This window comes from Poromitra crassiceps (assembly GCF_964638095.1).
Source record: "Poromitra crassiceps genome assembly, chromosome: 12".
NCBI classification, from domain to species: Eukaryota; Metazoa; Chordata; class Actinopteri; order Beryciformes; family Melamphaidae; genus Poromitra; species Poromitra crassiceps.
This window is the reverse complement of record NC_139632.1, coordinates 9,847,156-9,873,101: the sequence shown is the minus strand read 5'-3', so window position 1 is coordinate 9,873,101 and position 25,946 is coordinate 9,847,156. Positions and strand designations below refer to the sequence as shown.

The window sequence follows — 25,946 nt, the reverse complement described above, 5'->3', positions numbered from 1 at the left end:
TAGCGTATCGCTCCGCCTCCGTTCACCACCATTCATATTTTGTCACACGCTGGTACAGGGAGAAAAGCAGGAAGTGAAGTTCACTTTGGCTCCCTATACTCTGTAGACTGTCTGTAGGCGGACTATCTAATATGAATAAAGTGTTGCCTCCAGGGTTTGGGGTTTTGTTTTGTTTTTGCAGTCCTTGGGAAACTTTATGGGAATTAATTAGCCGTTTCCGTTCAGCCTTTCTCATTGGAAGCATCGCAATTTGCATAAAAATGCTCGGGAGGAAACCTCGGCTGCAGTCGGCCATCTTGTTTCATGGCTATTTTCATTACATTACATTGATGTCATGACGCTTTCGTCCAAAGAGACTTACAGTACAAGGGTACATTGTGTCAACAGTAGTGCAATCAACTGTGCATCACAGTCTTCATCTCTCTCTCCCTCCCTCTCTCTCTCTCTCTCTCTCTCCCTCCCTCCCTCTCTCTCTCTCTCTCTCTCTCTCCCTCTCTCCCTCCCTCCCTCTCTCCCCTCAGGACCAGTTTGAGAACCTGGACAAACACACTCAGTGGGGGATTGACTTCCTGGATCGTTACACAAAGTTTGTCAAGGAGAGGCTGGAGATAGAGCAGAACTACGCCAAACAGCTACGGTACACAGACACACATGCACGCACGCACGCACACATCACACACACACACACACACACACACACACACACACACACACACACACACACACACACACACACACACTTAACATACTCAAGGCTGACACCATGCAGCTGTGGTAGCCATATGTATCTCCACACACACTCTGTCTGCATGACCGACTGATTACTGTACAGCAGGCATGTCCAAAGTCCGGCCCGGTGGTCCCCGGGGGCCCGGTGGTCCGCGGACCGATTTAAAGTGGCCCTCGGCTTGTCTCTCAAAATATACTATGTGGCCCTCTACACTGTATTGGTTAATCAAGCAAGTTAAATTTTTTCCGTTCACCTAACGATGACAGCACTATCATACAGTTTGTACAAGCACCAAGTAGGAACAGCACAGGCAGAACTCATGTATTCAGATGGTAAACAAAATGCTTAGAGTACAATTGTGTGTGCTTTTTTTATTTTATTTTTTCATAACCCATATGATGCGATGCCCCCCCCCCCCCCCCGGCATTTTCATATGATCTAATCTGGCCCCCATAAAAATAAGAATTAAAAAGTTTGGACACCCCTGCATTACAGGGTTCCTATGGATGATTGGAAATCCTTGAAAACACTTGAATTTTGACATGGTGTTTTCAAGGTTTGAAATTGAAAAGTGCTTGGATGTTGAATAAAGTGCTTGAAACTACTTGAATTTGTAATTGCTTTACTTTCATAATAAATCACTATCTGACTGAATAGTTTGCTTTTGACATAAAATGTATGTATATATGTTTATATAAAGAAATAAAATAAGCCAGAGAGAGCCTAATTCACCCTTTGTTGGCTTGTTGCTTTCGCGTTTTGCACAAAATGAAGAGGACTCCGCTCGAGCCTTGTGAAATAAGAATTAATCATTTTACACACACACACATATATACACTCAATTACACTCAGTTTGTGTGCGTGTGCGTGTGTGTGTGCGTGTGCGTGCTTGCACACGTGTGCACGTGTTTGATTTCAAAGAGGGAAATCTCTGGAGCTCATACTGTATGTATGTATGTATGTATGTGTGTGTGTGTGTGTGTGTGTGTGTGTGTGTGTATGCGTGTCTGTGTGTGTGTGTGTGTGTGTGTGTGTGTGTGTGTGTGTGTGTGTGTGTGTGTGTGTGTGCGTGTGTGTTCTTCTAGTTCCCGTGGTTGAAAACACACAAACACTCTCTTCTGCTTTCTAGTTCAATCATTAACATGGTGCTTTGCAGCAGGCAGTATTGTCAGAGCCTGAGGGAATTGACAGACACTTTGATGTTTACATCTTTTATTCATATTTAATAATACACTCCCTCCTCATTTCTATATATACTGTACACTATAATGTGTGTGCACGCGCGTGTGTGTGTGTGTGTGTGTGTGTGTGTGTGTGTGTCTGTGTGTGTGTGTGTGTGTGTGTGTGTGTGTGTGTGTGTGTGCGCGCGCGCCTGCCTGCCTGCCTGCCTGTTTACCTCTCTGTTGATCAGTGTCTGAGCCTCTGGCTATGTACTTTTTTGTCTTTTAATATATCTCTCCCTCCCTCCCTCCCTCTCTCTGTGTGTGTGTGTGTGTGTGTGTGTCTCCCCTCCCTCTCTCTCTGTCTCTCTCTCCCTCTCTTCCTTACAGGAACTTGGTAAAGAAGTACTGTCCCAAACGCTCTAAAGATGAGGAGCCAAGGTGAGCAGAGTGCACTTGGGTTCTTCTGTTTGGACGTTAAGAGCAGAAAAGGCCTGTGTCTGTGACAGTGTTTTCTGCACAAGAGGATTTTAAAAAGTTCTGGGAGTTTGATCTCACAACTCTGAATTTAAAGTGGAAACTAGTCAGAATCCTGAGATCAAAGTCAGAATCCTGACATCAAAGTATGTGTGTGTGTGTGTGTGTGTGTGTGTGTGTGTGTGTGTGTGTGCGTGTGTGCGTGTGTGCGTGCGTGCGTGCGCGTGCGTGCGTGCGTGCTCAGGTTCACGTCCTGCTTGTCGTTCTACTCCATCCTGAATGAGCTGAATGACTATGCGGGACAGAGGGAGGTGGTGGCGGAGGAGATGGGCCACAAGGTGTACGGCGAGCTGATGAGGTACGGCCAGGACCTCAAAGCAGAGAGGAAACACGTGAGTACTCATCACGTCTACTCGTCACGTCTCCCCCACACACCATCGCTTTCTGTCGCGTCTCCCCCACACACCATCGCTTTCTGTCACGTCTCCCCCACACACCATCGCTTTCTGTCGCGTCTCCCCCACACACCATCGCTTTCTGTCACGTCTCCCCCACACACCATCTCTCTCTGTCGCGTCTCCCCCACACACCATCTCTCTCTGTCGCGTCTCCCCCACACACCATCTCTCTCTGTCGCGTCTCCCCCACACACCATCGCTTTCTGTCACGTCTCCCCCACACACCATCTCTCTCTGTCGCGTCTCCCCCACACACCATCTCTCTCTGTCACGTCTCCCCCACACACCATCTCTCTCTGTCACGTCTCCCCCACACACCATCTCTCTCTGTCGCGTCTCCCCCACACACCATCTCTCTCTCTCACGTCTCCCCCACACACCATCTCTCTCTGTCGCGTCTCCCCCACACACCATCGCTTTCTGTCACGTCTCCCCCACACACCATCTCTCTCTCTCACGTCTCCCCCACACACCATCTCTCTCTGTCGCGTCTCCCCCACACACCATCGCTTTCTGTCACGTCTCCCCCACACACCATCTCTCTCTCTCACGTCTCCCCCACACACCATCTCTCTCTGTCACGTCTCCCCCACACACCATCTCTCTCTGTCACGTCTCCCCCACACACCATCTCTCTCTCTCACGTCTCCCCCACACACCATCTCTCTCTCTCACGTCTCCCCCACACACCATCTCTCTCTGTCACGTCTCCCCCACACACCATCGCTTTCTGTCGCGTCTCCCCCACACCATCTCTCTCTGTCACGTCTCCCCCACACACCATCTCTCTCTGTCACGTCTCCCCCACACACCATCTCTCTCTGTCACGTCTCCCCCACACACCATCTCTCTCTGTCACGTCTCCCCCACACACCATCTCTCTCTGTCACGTCTCCCCCACACACCATCTCTCTCTGTCACGTCTCCCCCACACACCATCTCTCTCTGTCACGTCTCCCCCACACACCATCTCTCTCTGTCACGTCTCCCCCACACACCATCTCTCTCTGTCACGTCTCCCCCACGCACCATCTCTCTCTGTCGCGTCTCCCCCACACACCACCTCTCTCTGTCGCGTCTCCCCCACACACCATCTCTCTCTGTCGCGTCTCCCCCACACACCATCTCTCTCTGTCGCGTCTCCCCCACACACCATCTCTCTCTGTCACAAAGTCTTTGTTTTTACCGGAGACGATCACCATGTTGGACGTGCTTTTTCCATCGGCTCACCATCGGCCATTAGAAACTCTGAACGCTTTAGCACTGTTTGCTCTGGAACAACAGCGCCCTCTAACTGTTTTGTGCCGTAAAGCAATCCAGCAGATTCCCCTCCCAACTCTGACCTGACAATGACAATGTTTTTCATGGACTGCAACATCCCCATCCCCATATTAAACCTTATAATGTATTTACATACACTGCCGTGTCAACAGCATCTTCTGATGACCTTAACCGGAGCAAGCAATTATTAGTCGAATTAAGACGTGGAGTATTTCCGATCATAGGCGCATTATTGATGTGCATTGTAAACATGTACCTTGTAGACTTGCATACGCCTTAATAGCGCTATCAGAGTTTTCACAGCAGTTTGCAACACTGTACGGCAGTCAAACTGCTTGACGGCGCATGCTCTAGCTTCCAGCGAGTGTTGCGCAACTTGTTTACATAATAAAAGATGTAGGACATAGGGGCGTCATGTGGGCGTGCGTCGGAATATGAATGGAATATTCTATAAGCAACTCATGTAAACAGATTAATCGAAAATTATTATATATATATATATATATATATATTGTCTTATTTAGAATTAGGTGATGAGTCGGATTATTGCAGTCCATGTAAACGTAGTCAATGTAAAATGCAGTGTAGAGGCTGTCGATCTTCTCAGTGAGTTTACAATAATTATATAAATGTCTGAATCTGTGGTAGTGATTTATCAATATTAAAATGTTACACATAGCATACAGTCAAAGACAAATTCCGGTTGACCAGTGTATAATACAATCATCCTCACTGTATCGACCTGGCTTATCTCTCTGGACCACACCTCGGGTTTAACCTGTGATAGAGGGATATTTCCTCAATATAACTTCCTGATCTTTTGTTTTCCTAATATAATAGCTAGCAACTGAAAGTCATTTGGCTTTTTGCGTCATACGTTTGATCTGGTCAGCAGGGATATTTCTAAGCACAATTGCAAATCATTCACTGCTTCCAGGCTCTGTTATATTATTGCTCATTTCATTTCAATGACCACAATAACTAGCTTTCGCGGTCACTGAACTCTAGTAAATCTGTGCCTCTGGTCTCAGCCCCTTCCCCCCCCTAGAGGTTTGATATTGTGTTGCATGTACCTGTGGCTTCCATCTGTTGATTTTATTGTGTGTGGATTCACTTTTTCTATTTCTGTGTATTTTTCCCGTGTGTGTGTGTGTGTGTGTGTGTGTGTGTGTGTGTGTGTCTGTGTGTGTGTCTGTGTGTCTGTGTGTGTGTGTGTGTGTGTGTGTGTGTGTGTGTGTGTGTGTGTGCGCGTGCGCGCGTGTGTGTGTGTGTGTGTGTGTGTGTGTGTGTGTGTGCGCCCAGCATCTACAGGAGGGCAGGAAGGCCCAGCAGTATCTGGATCAGTGCTGGAAACAGATGGACACTGTAAGTAAGGAGGGAGGCAATACTCTGTAAATACTCCCTATAAGGAACAGCCGGCAACTACCTATTTCCTATTTGTTTGAACGAGGAATGCAAGCAATGCTAACACAGTTCAAATGCTGATGAATTGTTTCCGCTATAATATCACAAACGCCTACACTGTAGCGAAGGGGGAAAAATAGCTTCCTGAAATGAATAAACCAAAAGTCATGCTATGTTTTCATATCAGGAGGAGTCTTGAATGCACCTTTTATAGTGTGCTGTCCCAAATAAACACTTTATCATATTGAAGCTTTGTGTGACAAGACAGCAGGGCCCTTCTCCTCTTCCTGGCCTACTGCCTGGTCTACAGGGACAGGGCCAAGACACACACACACACACACACGCACACACGCGCACGTGCACATGCACATGCACACGCACACGCACACACACAAACGCACACACACACAAACACACACACACACACACAAACACGCACACGCGCGCACACACGCACACACACACACACACACACACACACACACACACACACACACACACTGTCTTTAGTGTATTTAGTGTACACCGGGCCGTTCCAAAGCGAGGCCTGTGGGCCATATTTGGCCTTTGACAAGCTTCCTTTGGCTCCCAGATGACTCCAGAGAGTGAGATCACCTATTACATGTGTCCAGTTTGGACGCAGTTAAATCACCTCTGGGTGGTTATTTTCCCCCTAACCTGCACATGACATGAGGCCATATGAGCAAATACAAAACACACAAGAAGAAGAAGAAGAAGAAGAAGAAGAAGAAGAAGAAGAAGAAGAAGAAGAAGAAGAAGAAGAAGAAGAAGAAGAAGAAGAAGAAGAAGAAGAAGAAGAAGAAGAAGAAGAAGAAGAAGAAGAAGAAGATTTTGTTGTTTTATGTCATGTCACTTACAAAAACAATGTGTGGTATATCTTTAATAGTGACTACCTAGTGACTGTACTGTACTGTCTCAGCTATTCACTGCACTGTACTGTGATGTCTCAGCTATTCCCTGTGTTTCCTTCACTGCTAATGCAACCCAGATGGGCTGGCAGGAAGGAAACTATCTCTCTCTTCGTCTAGCTCGCTCTCTCTCTCTCTCTCTCTCTCCCTCCACCTCTCTCTTTGCCTCTCTTGCCCCATTCGTTTTTTTTATTTCTCATCTGCGACCCTAAAACGATAAGGAATGGAGATTCCAGTGTTAACACCGTGCCCTCTGTTTGTCCCCTCTTTCGCTGTTTCTTTCTCCGCGTTCAGAGTAAAAAGAAGTTTGAGAGGGAGTGCAAGGAGGCGGAGAAGTGCCAGCTGAGCTACGACAGGCTGGATAATGACATCAACGCCACCAAGTCAGAGGTGGAGAAGGTAGGGAGGTCCCACAAACGCCACCAAGTCCGAGGTGGAGAAGGTAGGGAGGTCCCACAAACGCCACCAAGTCAGAGGTGGAGAAGGTAGGGAGGTCCCACAAACGCCACCAAGTCAGAGGTGGAGAAGGTAGGGAGGTCCCACAAACGCCACCAAGTCCGAGGTGGAGAAGGTAGGGAGGTCCCACAAACGCCACCAAGTCCGAGGTGGAGAAGGTAGGGAGGTCCCACAAATGCCACCAAGTCCGAGGTGGAGAAGGTAGGGAGGTCCCACAAACGCCACCAAGTCAGAGGTGGAGAAGGTAGGGAGGTCCCACAAACGCCACCAAGTCAGAGGTGGAGAAGGTAGGGAGGTCCCACAAACGCCACCAAGTCAGAGGTGGAGAAGGTAGGGAGGTCCCACAAACGCCACCAAGTCCGAGGTGGAGAAGGTAGGGAGGTCCCACAAACGCCACCAAGTCAGAGGTGGAGAAGGTAGGGAGGTCCCACAAACGCCACCAAGTCCGAGGTGGAGAAGGTAGGGAGGTCCCACAAACGCCACCAAGTCCGAGGTGGAGAAGGTAGGGAGGTCCCACAAACGCCACCAAGTCCGAGGTGGAGAAGGTAGGGAGGTCCCACAAACATCACCAAGTCAGAGGTGGAGAAGGTAGGGAGGTCCCACAAACGCCACCAAGTCAGAGGTGGAGAAGGTAGGGAGGGAGGTCCCACCTGCAGCGCCTGTAAATGATCCATTCATCTAGTAATTAACAACTGTCAATATCAAAAGCTGACCGTCTCTCTTCTGCTGCCTCATATTTGTCTCATGATATTAAATCCATATTACAGCATGGAGAAGTCGAAAACGAAAACCATCTCCCTGCCCTAATGCTTCACATATTTGACTTGAAATTGGGAGCACATAATTGATGTCTATAACCTTTAAATTATAGCTCTTCGTTTTCCCCTTCACACTTACTATGTAATTAGACTTAATGGATTTAGTTGAAGTTTGCAGGAAAATAATCAGGGTCAAATCAGAGTGCAGCATCCCACATTTCATATAACCATTTATTTGCACACACATTTTCTTTCACTACATACACCGCAAACATGAGTGGAGATGTATTGGACATTTACCCTAATGTCCATATTAAAGCACACAAAAAAATACCTTTTTTGGCTTTGACAACATGTTCAAGTCATAGAATCATGATCTGTTGAACCCGCATGATGTCTATATATTTGATAGATTCTGAATTATTTCTTTGCATGGGGCATCAGCGAGTTTCATTTGCCATTTCTCGTGTTAGGGCTTCAGAATGGGTCACAATAACATTATTTTTGCCTTGAGATTTTGCCTTGTGGTTGTGTTGGACCCCAGGCTAGTCCAGGCTCTAAGGCAGGGGTTCCCAAACTTAAGGATGCCCACAAGGAACCCCTTTGAAGTAGTTTTCCCTCGCCCAAATTTAACCTACGTTTGGAGCGTTATTTAGCCCCCCTTCCCGACAACCTAGCATATTATGCTTAGTACCAATGGATGCCTTAGGTCTTCTAGGTTCTTCTGATAACAGGATCTCCACTGTAGCTTTAGAAATGACCCTGCTACAGCCATTTGATTGCCCGCGAAAATCGGGAGTGTTGGTAGACCACTCGCGGCCCACCTGCAGTACCTCCACGGCCCACAGTTTGCGAATCACTGCTCTAAGGCGTTCGCTAATGGGCCACCTAATAAAGTAGAACCTACTGAGGCTCTTCCGCAGCACAACGCTGAATTTCCCCACCTCCGTCTCTGTAAACCACCTCCCGTCTCTGTAAACCACCTCCGTCTCTGTAAACCACCTCCGTCTCTGTAAACCACCTCCCGTCTCTGTAAACCACCGTCTCTGTAAACCACCTCCGTCTCTGTAAACCACCTCCGTCTCTGTAAACCACCTCCGTCTCTGTAAACCACCTCCGTCTCTGTAAACCACCTCCGTCTCTGTAAACCACCTCCCGTCTCTGTAAACCACCTCCCGTCTCTGTAAACCACCTCCCGTCTCTGTAAACCACCTCCGTCTCTGTAAACCACCTCCCATCTCTGTAAACCACCTCCCGTCTCTGTAAACCACCTCCCATCTCTGTAAACCACCTCCCGTCTCTGTAAACCACCTCCCGTCTCTGTAAACCACCTCCCGTCTCTGTAAACCACCTCCCGTCTCTGTAAACCACCTCCGTCTCTGTAAACCACCTCCGTCTCTGTAAACCACCTCCGTCTCTGTAAACCACCTCCCGTCTCTGTAAACCACCTCCCGTCTCTGTAAACCACCTCCCATCTCTGTAAACCACCTCCCGTCTCTGTAAACCACCTCCGTCTCTGTAAACCACCTCCCGTCTCTGTAAACCACCTCCGTCTCTGTAAACGTCGGGGAGAAGATCCACACCGTGTTTGGTCATGTTTGTATCGATCTCATTGCTGTCCAGGCCAAATCCCAGTTCTACCTGCGGAACCACATGGCCGACGAGAGCAAGAACGAGTACGCCGCCCAGCTGCAGAACTTCAACGCCGAGCAGTGGAAACATTTTAACAACGCCATCCCGCACATCTTCAAGGTAAGAAGCCCACTACGTGGTTACAGCACATCTTCAAGGTAAGCCCACGACGTGGTTACAGCAAAACTCAGCAGAAATGGTCTGTTTTTGCTTGTCTTGAATTCAGTCCCTCCCTCCCTCACTCACTCCCTCCCTCCCTCTCTCCCTCACTCCCTCCCTCCCTCTCTCCCTCACTCCCTCCCTCCCTCTCTCCCTCTCTCTCCCTCCCTCCCTCACTCCCTCCCTCTCTCACTCCCTCCCTCCCTCCGCTCTGGCAGAATGTGCAGGCCATGGACGAGCGACGGACGGTGAAGCTGGGAGAGACGTACCGGAGCTTCGCCGAGGTGGAGAGGAGAGTCATCCCCATCATCTCCAAATGCCTGGAGGGGATGGTGTCCGCCGCCAAGGCCGTGGACGAGCGAAAGGTAGGTGCTACGGAACGAGGGAGGGAGGGAGGGAAGGAGAGAGAAGGGTAGGTGCTAGGGAACGAGGGAGGGAGGGAGGGAAGGTGCTAGGGAGGGAGGGAGGGAGGGAGGGAGGGAAGGAGAGAGAAGTGAGTTACCTCCATCGTGTTTTAACCTCTTAACCTGCACAGTGACATGTTAACATCTTAAAGTCCCCCTCCACTCAAAAATATGGGTTTCTTCTCATTCCTGCAGTTGGATGTTTTGAGCTCCACTGTGCAGAATGATCTATGTGCAGAGTTTGACACTAGAGGGCTGTTTTTCCACATTTGTCTGCTGAAAGTGGAACGTTTCTCTGTGCTAATTGAAAAATCCAATGTGTAGGATGTGGGCCTACGAGCATCACATTTAGAAGCCGATCGCTGTCCAACATTCAACTTTACAAAGGTGTGATGTCACGTGGAAACGTGAAGCCTCCAGTGCTCAGACAGACACTGAGGATGTGATGTGGAAACATGAAGCCTCCAGTGCTCAGACAGACAGACAGACACTGAGGATGGACTTTACTGTGCAGTAGGAGACGACTTGTAAGATGACTTGTGTCCAGTAGGAAAACTTTTGAGATCAAATACATTTGCATATTCATAGATTCTGGAATTTTTAAAGAGGGAGAAGGAGGAGATGTCACTTTAAGGATTTGAACAAGATGATAAAACCATATCAGACACAAATGATCATTCAACATGTCTGGAGGGGATCTTTAAGGCAATGGTCACTACGAGAGAAGGATGGAAGAGATGGGTACACCTCCTCTTTACTCTCTTTCTTCTCCCTCCCCCCCTCTCAGGACTCATCCATCGTGGTGGAGTCCTTCAAGTCAGGCTTCGACCCGCCGGGCGACTTCCCCTTCGAGGACTACAGTCAGAATCTGAGCAGGACGGGCTCGGACGGGACGATCAGCACCACCACGCCCAAAGCAGAGCGAGACAGAGAGGGCGGCCCCGGGCCCCGACCCGACCCCAGACTCGCCATCGGCAAAGCCAAGAACAAGCTCTGGCTGTTTGGCAAGAAACCAAAGGTACAGTACGAGGGCTCTGGGTGGCTCATAAGCTGCTTTACTCTCTCCTTCACTTCCTTCCTCCAGTCACTTTCCCCTGGGATTTGTCTAATGAAGCTGAAGTGCCATCAACTAGCCAGTAGCCACAGTAACATGACATCGACCTACACCCACTATCATCAGACGCATCATCTGTAAACAAAACAACAGCAGTTTGAGATCATTAAATCTTTTTCTGGGGATTTTCGGATTTTGTTCAATCATCTCATGTTGTTGATACCAGCCAGTGGAGTGGAGTGACTGCCTTATGGTTTCTAAAAAAGAAACTATTTCTAAAAATAGAGCAGTTGTCTCTCTCCCCCCCCCCCCCCTCTCTCTCTCTCTGTCTGTATCATATCCTGTCTCCCTCCGCTGTGCGCTACCTCATAAAAACAGAAATGGGCAGCACCCTCTACGACGACCGTATCTTTAGTGCACTTAACGTTCACTAATCTGGAATTATAATCCAATCATATCTCTGCATGGCCACCATGCTTAACGCCACAACCTCTGAGACGAGTCATAAACATTCACAGCAGGCTTGCACTCAAAATTCACTCTTAAGATGCGGTTTTATGAGCGCTGACACAATACATCAGCGGGCATTATGTCTTCGGATCAGCATTATTAATGAATAGAATTTCCTTGAGGGCTCTTGTAGATGTGGCACCACTGGGTCCATCATTACAAATGGCGGTTGCACAGCCGAGCTTTGTTCCAAACCCACATAACTTGATTTTAAATTCTAGTCAAAATAACAGGTTTTCTAAAGATAGAAAGAAGATACTGTATGTCAAGCTGAATTACAGGGAAATGTGTATAAAATGATGCACAAACAAGTGGATTCCCCCCCCTTTGATGTACTGTACATGTAATGGTGCAGCCACAAAAACATGGCGTCTTCACCGCCTTGTGTTGAATATTTAATTCAATATAGAGCTTCAAGAAAGAGTTGGAACGAGCAGATACAGAAAATGGAAGTGACCGTTTTTCTTCCTAACTTTGAAGCTGCTTAAAGGCCGGGTTTACCGTGGGGAACATGAATATATATTAATTCTTAAAAAATCTTAAATTTCGAATCCGTTGAAATTTTTGAAATTGCTTGTTCACAGCCAGAGAAAAAAAAAATGAAAAAAAAAAAAAAAAAAAAAAATGGGCCAGGTGACGCGTTTCGACGCGAAACGCGTCACCTGGCCCAATTTTTTTTTTTTTTTTTTTTTTTTTTTTTTTCATTTATTTTTTTCTCTGGCTGTGAACAAGCAATTTCAAAAATTTCAACGGATTCGAAATTTAAGATTTTTTAAGAATTAATATATATTCATGTTCCCCACGGTAAACCCGGCCTTTAAGGGGAAATTTAAGAATAATACAGTCAGGGTACAAGGGGTTAAAAATAGCTTTGAAACACCAACATGACTCACATGAGTCCACACACTCATTTGGCTGATAGTCATTTTACTATCTCCAAGTTAGTCATGTGAGGAACAAAGCATCATAGATGTATGGTTAGTCACTGCAGCTATGCTACGTCATAAACCATTATAGACGTATGGTTAGTCACTGCAGCTACTGTATGCTACATCATAAAGCATCATAGACGTATCATCGTCAGTCACTGCAGCTACGCTGCATTATAAAGCATCATAGACGTATCATCGTTAGTCACTGCAGCTATGCTACATCATAAAGCATCATAGACGTATGGTTAGTCACTGCAGCTATGCTACGTCATAAAGCATCATAGACGTATGGTTAGTCACTGCAGCTATGCTACGTCATAAAGCATCATAGACGTATGGTTAGTCACTGCAGCTATGCTACGTCATAAAGCATCATAGACGTATGGTTAGTCACTGCAGCTATGCTACGTCATAAAGCATCATAGACGTATGGTTAGTCACTGCAGCTATGCTACGTCATAAAGTATCATAGATGTATGGTTAGTCACTGCAGCTATGCTACATCATAAAGCATTATAGACGTATGGTTAGTCACTGCAGCTATGCTACATCATAAAGCATCATAGACGTATGGTTAGTCAGTGCAGCTATGCTACATCATAAACTCCCCACCCTGCGGCCCAGCATCACACAGATGGAGGTTTTACAGCCTCTCACATCCTGGACACGCATCTGTTTTCCCCTCTAACTTTCTCCCTCTTCGGCTCCAGGCGGCACCAATTTGTTAAGGAAAGTGTATACAAATTAGCGGCCGCTGTTTCACGTTGTTGCTCTCTCTTGGTCGCCTTCTCGCTCAGTTTTCCAGCAGGAGGTTTCTGTCACCCTTCTGCCGTTCACACTGTTGGACCTTGAGCCCTCTTCATAAAGACCACGAGGTTAATCATTACACCCGCTGCCTGTTGTGTCAGCATCGCTGGCCACCTCACACAACCAGGAACTTGATATTGTGTGTGTGTGTGTGTGTGTGTGTGTGTGTGTGTGTGTGTGCCTGGATACTGGTTTGACTGATTAATACAGGGTTCCTCCCACTGGAATTTCAGGAATTTCATGGCATATTCCAATTGGGGAATTTGATCAATTCTCTGTGGGAGTCAGGGAATGTCGAGGAATTAAAGTAGAGAGTAGAAAATGTTTACAAATCATGAAGGATTCAATGTTTTTATCTATGTTTCATTTAACTTTTATTAACCAGGAAAAGCCTCATTAAGATTAAAAAAATGTCTTTTTCAAGCATGTCCTACCTCTCAGATTTAGTCATGGGAAGTCGTGGAAGTAGAGCTTAATTGATAGTCGATCGACAGAAAATGAATCGTCAACTATTTCTATAATTGATTAATCATTTAGACTCATTTTTAAGAAGGAAATACAAAAATTCATTTGTCTTCTATGACAGTAAACTGATTATCTTTTGTTGTGGACTGTTGGTCAGGACAAAAGAAGACATTCGATGACCATCTTGGGCTTTGGGGCGAAAGTGATCAACATTTTTTACCATTTTGTGACATTTTATAGACGGTTTTAACTTGACAACAAAAACATTCTAAATTGAACCCCCGCTCACTTCCTGTTGCAGTGTTTGCTATGGACATAAAAGAAAAAAAAACATTCAAATGCAGGACTGACCATTCTGTGAAAACCGTCTATACAGCTGAGCAGCAAAAACAAAAGTAGCAATGTCGAGTGAATATTTCTGCAGTTTGCCGAATGCTGAGAAAAAGGAAGTGCTGTGGGGTTGCGCTCTGGTGAAAACCGTCTATAAACCAAACGACGAATCAAATAGTTGAGGAAATAATCATTCAGATTAATTGATGATGAAAATAATCATTAGTTGTACCCCTATGTTATTATTACATAATGATATATATTATGCCATTGCTTCACCCATAATAGCTGCTGTTCCAAAGAGGTTACTGTACATAGGGAATGCCAGTCAATTAAAAAGATTTCGACATGTTTCTCTTTTTCTACATTTTGGGAAGTGAACATGAACTATTCTCTGCCAGAGTCAAGACTCAAAGCTATGGTTTAATTTCATTTCAATAAGGCAAATCCAAAGAACGTGCATCGCTGACCTCCGACTCTGTCCTCTCTTTCCCCCCCCCTTCCCCCGCCAGTCCCCTTCCTCCTCTCCTCCCCTCCCCCCCCGGTTCAGCTCGGACCCCGTGGGCTACTGTCTGTCTGAGATAAAGACTACAGTACCCAGACTGAGGGGCCTGAGGAGAGGGGTGAGCCAGGGAGTAGCATCGTTTTGGAGAGTGTGACGGATTGATGATGTGGTTTTCCGTTTGATTTGTTTCTCCAGGGCGTCTGCAGGTTGATATATATATATATATATATATACTGTATATATATATATATATATACTGTATATGAATGATCTAAACTCAAGGCCTCAAAAGTTCTTGAAAGCAGTTAAATTAACCTTTTTAAGGGGCTGTTCTCACATAGCGTTTTGATGGAAAAAGCACTGCCTGGGGCGCTTTTTGTGAAGAGAATAAAAAGCGGTAGCTTAGCAGCTGCGAGCTCACGAACCAGCTGGTTAGCACTTAGTTAGCACAGAATACAGTGTTGTGCAACAAGGGAAGGCTTACCAGATATTTCCAATACATGTCCGTTCTAATCCATAATACTGCCTTTATGATTGCTCTTACAGTAACGTAACTTATTACAACATCTAATTTCTCCACTGGCACTTTCCCTTTCTCCATTACTTGTTGTTGCTATGGGAAGCGGCCAGCGTCTCCATCATCACGATTGGTCAGCTGGGGAAAAGTGGTTCACGTCACCTGACGCTTTTCTGAAAAGTTGGAACATTTCTCAACTCTTGAAAGCGCTCTGCTCTGATGGAGGGCTAGTGTAGCGAATTTGAAACTACCCGACCTAAAAAGCAAAGTTGGGAGAAGTGGAACAAAATCCCGAAAGGTTTTAAAAACCTTCTAAAAAAATCAAGCTGAGTACGCTGCAGTAATATAGTGCAAACCTTTCTTTGAACTTATGTTGGTTTGTATCTGTTTTATTCTTGATTGTTCTATATTGATGTTTGTTGTTTCAGGACCACAATGGAAGTACAGTAAGTCTAATGACTTTATTGTGATATCATGATGAATTATTTTATAGTGTATGCTTGTTGGTGTATTGTATTTTTTAATTCGTCCAATAAATTCAATCAATCAATCAATCAATCGCTTTTCAGGAGCGGACGCCTTTTGTGTGTCTTGCGGCTGCTTCCCGTTGCTTTTAATGAGAAAAGAAGGCAGTTGGGGGAAAAAGGCTATATGTGAACAGCCCTTAAAGCTTAAGTCTTAAATTCTATTTTGTTTTTTAATGTTGTAACTTTCATCTTTATTATTTAATTAAAAAGATCTCAGCAACTCTTAAATTGAACTTCATGAAACTTGCAGATGCCCTGTTCTACTGTTTCGCTCCTTCTGTCATTCTTCTCCCATCGTGTCTCATGTTTTTCTCTTTCTTTCAGTTCCCCTCCCTGTGATTCCTCCTCTCCCTTCATTTATGACGCAGCTTTTCTCCTCTCCCTTCAAATATGACACAGCTTCTTGCTCCAATCACAAGCCTGAGGATCCTTGGTGATTGACAGCATGTTGTGTGTGTGTGTGTTTGCTTTAGTGTGGGGAAGGATTTAGAGGGTTTTGGTGTTTTTGATTGCCGTGGATGGTGTGTGTGTGTGGGGAGGGAGGGCCCAAATTGCAGCATCAGGTATTTATCTGATGTTGGCCCCGCTCCAGTTTGCCCTGCCGTGTTTTGTGTGTGTGTGTGTGTGTGTGTGTGTGTGTGTGTGTGTGTGTGTGTGTGTGTGTGTGTGTTCGCGGGCCTCCGCTAACGCTGTGTCAGTACACTGTGAAGCGGAGCTGTCCGCTTTCATACACTCTAACATAGACTCGTTAATAACGCCCCCGACGCGGCGCCCAGCCAAAACTCTGACTGGCTTTTGCTCCGATCGGTTCCATCAGCACCATCTGTGATTGGGCGGTCTGTTAAGTAGCCCGTTTAATCTCTCTAATGGCTGTCAGAGGAACTGCCTGACTGACTGACTGACAGGCTGGCTGTCTCACTGACAGACAGGCTGACTGACTGACTGACTGACTGACTGACTGACTGACTGACTGACAGGCTGGCTGTCTCACTGACAGACAGGCTGACTGACTGACTGACTGACAGGCTGGCTGTCTTAGTGAGCGACTGACGACTAACAAGCTTCAAATGTTGTGTGTCTCTTTAACTTGCATGGCTAATGCCTTATGGCTCAGTGGTCAGTCAAGACGGTAAGTGTGCGTGTGTGTGTGTGTGTGTGTGTGCGCGTGCGTGCGTGTGTGTGTGTGTGTGTGTGTGTGTCTTTATTTAAGTAGACCCAACAGTGTAGGTGTTAGTGCATGTCTCTGGTATGACCCTAGACGACTCCCGATAGAATATGGAAACCCAGTCCTAACAGTTACCTGTTAGGTCCATGGACCTATTATAATAACTCAATGGTTAGGTCCTTTCCCCAGTTACACTTAGTTACACTTACGTAGTTACAGTTACACTTAGTTATTCCCCCACTCTGTCAGGTATAATGACTAGATTAAAGCTCTAAAGCTGTGTTGCACCCACATACTCTACATTTAGAGTCAGAATTCACTGGTTTTACATTCATCATTCTTAAGGTTTTGTGTGTGTGTTCACCCAGTAAGGTAACAAGGTGTGTATTGTCACTCAAGTTTTAAAAGTCAAAACTACACTCTGTCTGCACGAAATGATCCTGGTGGGGAAATCTAAGTTGGGTTGTAAATCGGGGTGTTAGACCATCTGGATCACAGCTGAGCCAAGCACAACCTCTTGCAGAAAGGATTAATGGTTATCGATTGTAAATACGTACTGTACAGATCCAGGAAAGGTTCCGTGCAGCATTCGGTTCTTTAAAGTGATCATTTCTCATATAGACACCTGGTGTCTGGTCGGTCCATCCACACCATCCAATAAGAGAGATCTTCATACATGTTTTATATCTCCAGACTCCCTTCCTCATGCTACAGAGTTGGGATGGATTCAGCCTCCTCTCCCCACCACCTTCCTCGTGCTACTACAGACTTAGGGAGGACTCAGTGTAACGTTAGCACAGGGCAGACATGTTGATGGCGTTCTCCTGTCCCCACCAGGCTCCGTCCCTGGAGGACTTCAGCCACCTCCCCCCGGAGCAGAGGAGGAAGAGGCTGCAGCAGAGGATCGACGAGCTGAGCAAGGAGCTCCAGAAAGAGGTGGACCAGAGGTACGGCACTCACCCCTCATCCTTTACCATACACGGCAAAAACATCTCCTGTTCAATCGGAGGTTAATTTGCTCAAGTGTCAGTATCTTGAAACCAAGCAGAATAAAGGTCACTCTTGATCGCGCTTGATTTAAGAATTATTTTCCAAGCAACTTGTTTATTATCAGAAAGTTGGCCCATCCCTCATCCCATTGACAGATTCTTTTCCCCACTTTAAGAACAGATTTTAACACTTAAAACTAGATTAAATGTTAAGAAGGATCTCTCTTGCAGTGTCACTCTGTGGCCTTAACCCCTAACCCTTATCCCATAAGAATAGAGAGGCAAAGTGACCGCCTACTTCCTGCTTCAGCACTGTACCAGAGATTTTCATCCGCCATTTATTGTCCCATAGACATTTCGTAAAATGCGTATAAAAATAGTTTTACTTCGTCAAGCCAAACGGTTCAGCTATATTTAGAATCGGGAGAGACCATAGAACTTTTCACTTGGACCAAAACTAAAAAAAACTACATCGAAAGAATATTTTTCTTTAAATCCGCAATTCTTTTACGTTTTGGTCCGATTGAAATGTTATGTGGTCTCTCCTGTTTCTAAATATATCTGAACCGTTTGGTTTGAACAAGTAAAACTATTTTTTATAAGCATTTTACGAAATGTCTATGGGAAAATAAATGGCGGATGAAAATCTCTGGTACAGTGCTGAAGCAGGAAGTAGGCGGTCACTTTGCCTCTCTATAGCACTAACCACCAGCAAGGAGCTTCAGCAAGAGAATGGCCAATCTGAAACTATCATGCAACTATTACAACAATTGCCAGTTGCTTTCAGTAGGGATGATTGATTCGCAACTGGGAGGAAAATCACTGCAGGGAACAGAGTGGGTGACAAGGGGCTAAACTTAAGTATCAAAACTTGTTTTAGGTCAAAATTTCAGCCAATAAAGCACCAAGGATAAGCACCATGTTAATGTGGATGATCTTATGTTTTGTCCATCACGTGTGTTAGTATGATGTGCATGTATGTGCCTGTGTGTTAGTATGATGTGCATGTATGTGCCTGTGTGTTAGTATGATGTGCATGTATGTGCCTGTGTGCCCGTCAGAGATGCCCTGAACAAGATGAAGGATGTCTATGAGAAGAACCCTCAGATGGGAGACCCCAGCAGCCTGCAGCCCAAAATATCAGAGACCATATGCAACATGGAGAAGCTGCGCTCGGAAATCCACAAGAACGAGGTACAGAGGGAGGGATAAATTGAGTTAGGAATGAAGAACGTGCCATCTACAGCCTAAAATATCAGAGGCTGTGTGTAAGATGGAACATGGTTCTGAGATACACAAGAACAAGGCATAGAGGGGAGACAGAGAGGGAGTGAGAGTTTCAGAGATCAGCTTTTTACTCTCCTTCCTGGAGAGTATTATCTAATTCCTCGTCTACACCGCCTCTGGCAGTGGCTAACTGGTGCATTTGTTAGTGCCACCTCCTGGTCAACTGGAGTAACTGCACTCAGGACAAGCACAGGATCCGACCAGAATCAAAATCAGAATCAGAATTATTTTATTCGCCAAGGTATGTTTTCACATACTAGGGAAATTGTCTTGGTGCGATGGTGCTCAGTAACATGTAATGGATTAGAACAAATATACAATATAAGCAAATAAGATATAAAGAATATACGGTAAACGATTCACAGATATTTACAGGTAAAGATATAAGCAGTATTTTTTTTCATCAAAATTGACCGTCGTTTGGAGGAATAATGGAGGAACAATGTCTTAAACAGTGTCGTCAGCACTGCATTGCATCCTACAAATTATTCACTATTACTTTCTTACACTCAGTAACATAATAGTTTATCTCTCGCTCTCTTTCTCTCTCTCCCTCCCTCTCTCTCTCCCTCCCTCGTTCTTTCCGTCTCAGTCCTGGCTATCGGAGGTAGAGGGAAAGCAGAGCTCCAGAGGAGACAGAAGACACAGCGCCGACAACCACCATCACACTCCTCAGGGCAGAGAGAGGTACACACACTTACACATACACACACACACACACACACACACACACACAAACACAGATAGTACATGATGTAGTAAAGGATGTTATTTAAGTGGGTTGCAGTAATCAGAATCAAAGCATTTCTTATATCCATTTTTGGAATCTTTACCAGTGATCAACCCAGATCAAAACCCAGTCTGTAAACATGTTGTCATTTTATCAACCAACAACACTTTGAGTTATTGACTCTCCTTTCAAACATATCATACTATAATTTGTTTCGGATTGGTGGGGTCAACAAACATCACAATTCATTGATCGTTATGGACTGGAATTCTTCAATTGGTAACTGTAACCTGTAACAGTGATTAGATTAGATTGCAGGTCCTTGAAAAAAGTAGTTACTAAAATAATAATAATAATAATAAAGTAATAAAGTGATCGTTTAACTTTCATCTTATCTTTATCTTACCTTATCAAGCAGCAGTGCCGTATTTGAGTTATACAAATGCAAAAACTGATTTGTGCCATCTAGTCCTGAGGGCAGTTATACAGATGACACCAGTCAGGAGCACCACACGCCCCACCACCGCTCCACCCCCCCGCAGAAGCCCGGACCCCCCAACCCCGACCCCCACGAGTTTGACGACGAGTTCGACGACGACGACCCGCTGCCCGTCATCGGACACTGCAAGGCGCTGTACTCCTTCGACGGTAAGGACCCCGCGGTTACAATACAGAGGCTTCACGGTGGTGTAGGTCAGGCGTTCCCAAACTTCTCCATGCCCAGGCTCCCCCAAATAACATTAGCCTATTGCAAGATGTCTTTAAAAATCCATTGACAAAGCTATTAAAAATGTCAAAAATCACTTCCATGCAACCTCAGAATAGATTTCCTTACTTGTATTAATGTAATAACCTAATAATTACATCTGTATCTCAAATCTTTTCAAGTTGTCAGTTTTCCATTATAAACATTGTTGGTCAGACTATTGTGTTACCCACAACAGGGGGAAATGACAATGAATGTGATGATGACTGGCAGGCAATTAGACAGATGGGCATGGCAAATGTGATTTTTACGTGGAAGGAAAGACCTTACACTAAAGATAATTATAAAATATATTATTTATTATGCTGTAGTAACAATTTCCAAATATAAATGAAAAATGTCCTTCCCCATGAAGATGTTTTTTTAAGCATTTCCATTAATTTGCTGAGGCCCCCCTAGTGCCCCCTGGAGGCCCCCCAGGGGGCCCCCGGCCCCCACTTTGAAAACCACTGGTCTAGGTGGCGCCATATTGCACTCATCCGAGAATTGGCTGTGTGGATATAGTAGCTAAATTTATAACAGGATAGAGAAAGAGCGATATCTATATATAAAAAAAAATCCCGTTTTTTAAACATATAACAGCTGAGCCACAAAATTGTGAGATATCTGAAAAGATACAAGCCATTTGGTCGGTTATTGTAGGTCAAAGTTAGTGTGATTAGTGTCTTTAGACCTAGTTTCTACTCCAAAACACTTGACGCTTGAGAAGAGTCAGCTCAGATACCTGAACACACTGTTGGTTTTTGGTTTTGTTAGCTAACTAACTAGGCAGCACTGCTAAGATGCAACTTCTATCTTTTCCATAAAATAAAAGATAAGAAGACTCAACAGTTTTAAAGCAGAGTAACAGTTTCAAATAATACAATAAAACCGTGACAGTGAGATAGCTGACATCATTAACCACAAAATCAGATACATCAGTGACAAATTGATCAGTTCCCTGTCATAATAAACGGCACAGAAATGAACTATATGCCTCGTGAATATTGAGTTGGCCAATATGGCTGCCATAAAGCCCATTATGTCTTGTGAGAGCCCTCTATTCTGGATTATATATATCAGTGTATTCTATTTTATTTGCCTTCCTCCTAATAAGATAAGAGGCTAACCTAGTTGATGTAAACAGGATATCATGTTTATGCATGCCTACATAAAAATAAAATACCACAAATATTGATCTAGACACGCAAATATTGATCTGTGTGTGTGTGTGTGTGTGTGTGTGTGTGTGTGTTTGACTCTCAGGTCAGAACGAGGGAACGTTGGTGATGGCAGAGGACGAGGTGACGCATCAACACATTCTTTTCAGCGGTTTTGAATGATCTCTTAATATTTATTCTCCTTTATTATTTTGCTAATCATTCTGTGTTGAAGATGCACATTTTTACCTCAGTGGGTGAGATATCGTGACATGTACATTTTAAAAATTGATTTGGCTTTAATGGTCAACTTATCCAGAAAGTGATTGAGAGCATGGACACCAGCATCATTTGAGATGACTTCGAATTTAGCTTTTAGAGCTATGAGTTCTCCTTTTTTCACTTTTGAGGTAAAGCTAGTCACCTAGTATCACTCAACATGGTGTATGCTAAAGTGTTAGCATGGATCCTACCTTCACTCAACGTAGTGGATGCTGAAGTGTTAGCATACAGCATCAGAACCACCCCAGTATTACACGGAGTCCCCCAAGGCTCGGTGCTTGGTCCCCTTCTCTTCATCCTTTACATGCTCCCCCTAGGTCACATCATTCGCCGCCATGGACTACAATTTCACTGCTACGCTGACGACACCCAGCTTTATATCTCCACCAAAACCATCACCCCTGCCACTCTCACCACCCTCACTGACTGTCTCACTGAAATAAAAACCTGGATGACCAACAACTTCCTCAAACTCAACTGCAATAAATCAGAAATCATGATCTTTGGCCCAAAATCCCTCCTCCCCTCCTCCCAGAACCTCTCACTCTGCATTGATGGACATACAGTCACCCCCTCCCCTCTGGTCAGAAATCTCGGCGTCATCTTGGATCCCACACTCTCCTTCAAGTCACACATCAATAACATCACCAAAACATCCTTCTTTCACCTCCGAAACATTGCACGACTCCGCCCCACTCTCTCCCCCTCAGCCGCCGAAATACTCATCCACGCCTTCATCACCTCCAGACTAGATTACTGCAACAGCATCCTCTATGGCCTCCCTTCCACTGTCCTCCGTAAACTGCAATATGTCCAAAACTCAGCTGCCCGATTACTCACCCACTCCCGCTCCAGAGAACACATCACACCCATCCTCCAACATCTCCACTGGCTCCCCATTCAACACCGCATCCACTTCAAAATCCTGCTCATCACCTACAAAGCCCTCAATAATCTGGCCCCCTCTTACCTAACAGATCTCCTCCAGCGCCACTCCCCCACCCGCCGTCTCCGCTCTGCTGATGCCAACCTCCTAACCCCCATCACCAAAACCAAGCACCGCACCACGGGGGACAGAGCCTTTGCCATCGCTGCCCCAACCCTCTGGAACTCTCTGCCCCTCATTATCAGAAACTCGGACTCACTCACCTCCTTCAAAACCCAACTCAAATCCCACCTCTTCAAAACAGCCTACAATATCTGACTTCTACCTCTAACCACCATTCCATCTCTGCAATCTATTGACCTGTATTTGTTTTCATTCTTGTTATTTAGTTTTGTTTATTGTATTACTTTTCTATGTATTGTAAAGCGTCTTTGAGTTCCCCAGAAAAGCGCTATATAAAACTTATGTATTATTATTATTATTATTATTAATGATGTCCCAGGGACACATGCAGGATTTGGGCACTTAACAGGTACGCCAATCTCCCCAAAACTCAGGGCATCCCTTTACTCAGGGTATCCCTTTACTACCAGACAGCCCCTCTGTACCTTCAATCTATGGTCAGGTTCCAAACCTCTCACCGCTCCCTCCGCCCCTCCTCCACTACGGGGGCTCAAAGGTCGCTCATCCCGTTCGCGACTCCTCTCGTCCCTGGCACCTCAATGGTGGAACGAGCTCCCACCTTCGGTCAGGACGGCCGAATCACTGCCGATCTTTTGGAAAAGACTAAAAACACACCTTTTCAGGCTCCATCTGGGCCCTTCTTGAACTAACATCTTTCTCTCTCTCTCTATAAAAAAAAAATAATAATAACTAAACTTGACCACTATTCCTTCAGAAGTTGTAGCTGTCATAGACTGTGTTGCATAGTTGATTTCTCTATTGCTGACAAAAATGTGTTATTGTAAGTCGCTTTGGATAAAAGCGTCTGCCAAATGACGTAATGTAATGTAATGTACTAAGCGGACGTTTCCCCACTGGCTCCAGGTGCTGTACATCATCGAGGAAGATAAAGGGGATGGCTGGACCAGGGCCAGGAAGCAGAGCGGAGAGGAGGGCTACGTTCCCACCTCCTACGTGGAAATCACCATGGAGAAAAACAGCAAAGGTGCCGTCACCTACATCTGAAGCTACACTGCACTCTCCCCTTTCAGCCCCCCCCCCCCCCCCCCCCCTCTCTCCCTCTCTCTGTCCCCGCTTTCTCTCTCCCTCTCAAGATGACACTGGACACGGAAACACGACATCCATCCCAACACCTGGACATTCATCTGTCTCCCCGTTCCTTTTTTCCGTTCTCATTCCATCTCTCCATCCTTCTACCCCTCCACTCCTCTATTCTATCTGTCTGTCCTCGTCCTCCCGTTCGTACCTGTGGATACGTGGGCCCGGGTCAGTGTCGAGTGTTTGAGCGCATGGACAAAATGGGGGAAATCTGATTTGATGGTGTTTGAGCGACTTTGTTGTACATGAGGTGTTTTCTATGTGTGTGAAAGAGATGTTCTGTCGATCAAAGCTAAGATAATTATTTTATTTAATGTTTCATTGACGATTTTTGCTTTTGTTTTTACTCTTGTCGTTTTGATTTCTCTGTATTTTAGACGGGGATGTTTAAGACTCCCGGATTTTAAGCTCCTTGGATCGAGACGTTGATGTGATTTGAAACATAAGATAATCTGATTTCATCTGTATTTATATTTCCCCTCTCTGATCGATGTGTCCATCATACTAGAGCTGGAACAATACTACCAGATTTTGACCAGATTCAGTATGTAACTGTTTTAAAAATATCAGGAAAAAACATTGTAGTTTTCATACAGTATCCAAATGCAGAAAGCTCTTTCTCACACCGTCCAGTTAGTCCAAGGTTAGCTTTAGTTGAGCCGAAGCTAATCTAGCCTCTTAGCCCACAGCCAAGTTTACGGGTCCACTTGTAAACCTTTGTAGAGCACAGCCTCAGGTTTGAAAGAAAGTTGTCAAATTCCAGGTCCAGTGGTAAATGCAGTATGAAAATGTTTCTAAAATGTTGGCTTGAGCCCGTACGAAATGTATCAATGTTTATCGCCACTCTCTCATTGTCATCTCACTGATGTTATCTGTTCATAATATAATTGTTCTTGGTCTTGTTTCACTCGGGGGTCATTGATAAAAAAACAGTTTGGCCATCGTGGATTTCATTGGCAGCCCATGTGTGCTCCACGATCCAGCCTCACAGCTGCTGCACAGTCAGTAACTGTGCCAGCTGAATGGTATCCATTGCACCATACTGATATTATGCAAGATGTACAATACAGTATATCACAGCCGAAACCTCTTTGTTTAAACAAGGACAATCTGGGTTACTTGCAGAGTACAGCTTATTTCAGAATTGCCAGTTCTTATAAATGTGCAATCTATCGGCAGTGGAGGTAGACGATAGCCTATATACACACACAATAACATAAACGAACAAAATAGATTTTCTGTGTGTATCTGGCCAAACTCTTTCTATCTATGACTCTGGTTTGTTGAGTCTAGATGCAGTCAGCACAACTGAAGGCAGTTTCTTTTTGGGAACCATTCAGTTTCAGTGCAGTTCATTCAGTTAAAACTACCGTTTATCCACTGTAACCAAAGAGTCATTTCAAGTATTTCTAAATATATTGGATAGAGGAAATATTTCCTGGCAAAGGCATTTGAATTTTTTGGGGGATTTATTTTCTTTTACAGTGGCGAATAACTCTGTCGAATTATATCCATTCCAGAACCAGATCCAAATAATAATACTGTGTGATGATGTGTTGCAGTAAATGTGCCGTCTCCCGTGAGGAACAGCTGTGTTCTGTGACTCTGTTAAAGCACTAAGACCTCCTAAAGTGTGCCTGTATCTGTGAGTGTGCGCGTTTTCTGAGTTAACTTGCTCTCTCCTCTATGTGACCGCAGGTTCCTGAGGGCTGCAGGGTGGCCGGGTGATTTGATTGGCTGGTGGAGGTTCTCACGCAGATTGCTGATTGGTGGTGGTGGAGATAAGGAGGGGGGGAGGGGGGGGAGAGAGAGAGAGAGAGAGAGAGAGAGAGAGAGAGGTAGAGCTGGGTTGGGTTGGGTTGGCAGGATCGCATGTCTGCATGCTCGCACCACACATCCATCATCCGTGACCAGCAAAGCATGCTG

The 25,946-nt window shown here is 45.3% G+C and overlaps 1 protein-coding gene across 3 annotated transcripts in view; it reads left to right on the top strand.

The window, feature by feature from the left end:
* fnbp1l (formin binding protein 1-like) overlaps nt 1-25,741 on the top strand; it is a 68,062-nt gene extending 42,321 nt beyond the window's left edge. Inside the window, exons 2-16 of one of the 3 annotated variants that reach the window (XM_083647824.1) lie at nt 522-637; nt 2,281-2,331; nt 2,612-2,759; nt 5,409-5,471; nt 6,734-6,838; nt 9,277-9,405; nt 9,663-9,809; nt 10,636-10,866; nt 15,397-15,414; nt 17,498-17,607; nt 18,711-18,843; nt 19,529-19,623; nt 20,136-20,314; nt 21,678-21,715; nt 23,787-25,741. In XM_083647824.1, coding sequence (XP_083503950.1) covers nt 522-637; nt 2,281-2,331; nt 2,612-2,759; nt 5,409-5,471; nt 6,734-6,838; nt 9,277-9,405; nt 9,663-9,809; nt 10,636-10,866; nt 15,397-15,414; nt 17,498-17,607; nt 18,711-18,843; nt 19,529-19,623; nt 20,136-20,314; nt 21,678-21,715; nt 23,787-23,927 — 1,704 coding nt within the window. In that variant the 3' untranslated portion in view covers nt 23,928-25,741. The remainder of the gene's footprint in view (nt 1-521; nt 638-2,280; nt 2,332-2,611; nt 2,760-5,408; nt 5,472-6,733; nt 6,839-9,276; nt 9,406-9,662; nt 9,810-10,635; nt 10,867-15,396; nt 15,415-17,497; nt 17,608-18,710; nt 18,844-19,528; nt 19,624-20,135; nt 20,315-21,677; nt 21,716-23,786) is intronic. The other 2 variants (XM_083647825.1, XM_083647826.1) reach the window with 2 other exon arrangements.
* Nucleotides 25,742-25,946: the final 205 nt, after the last annotated feature.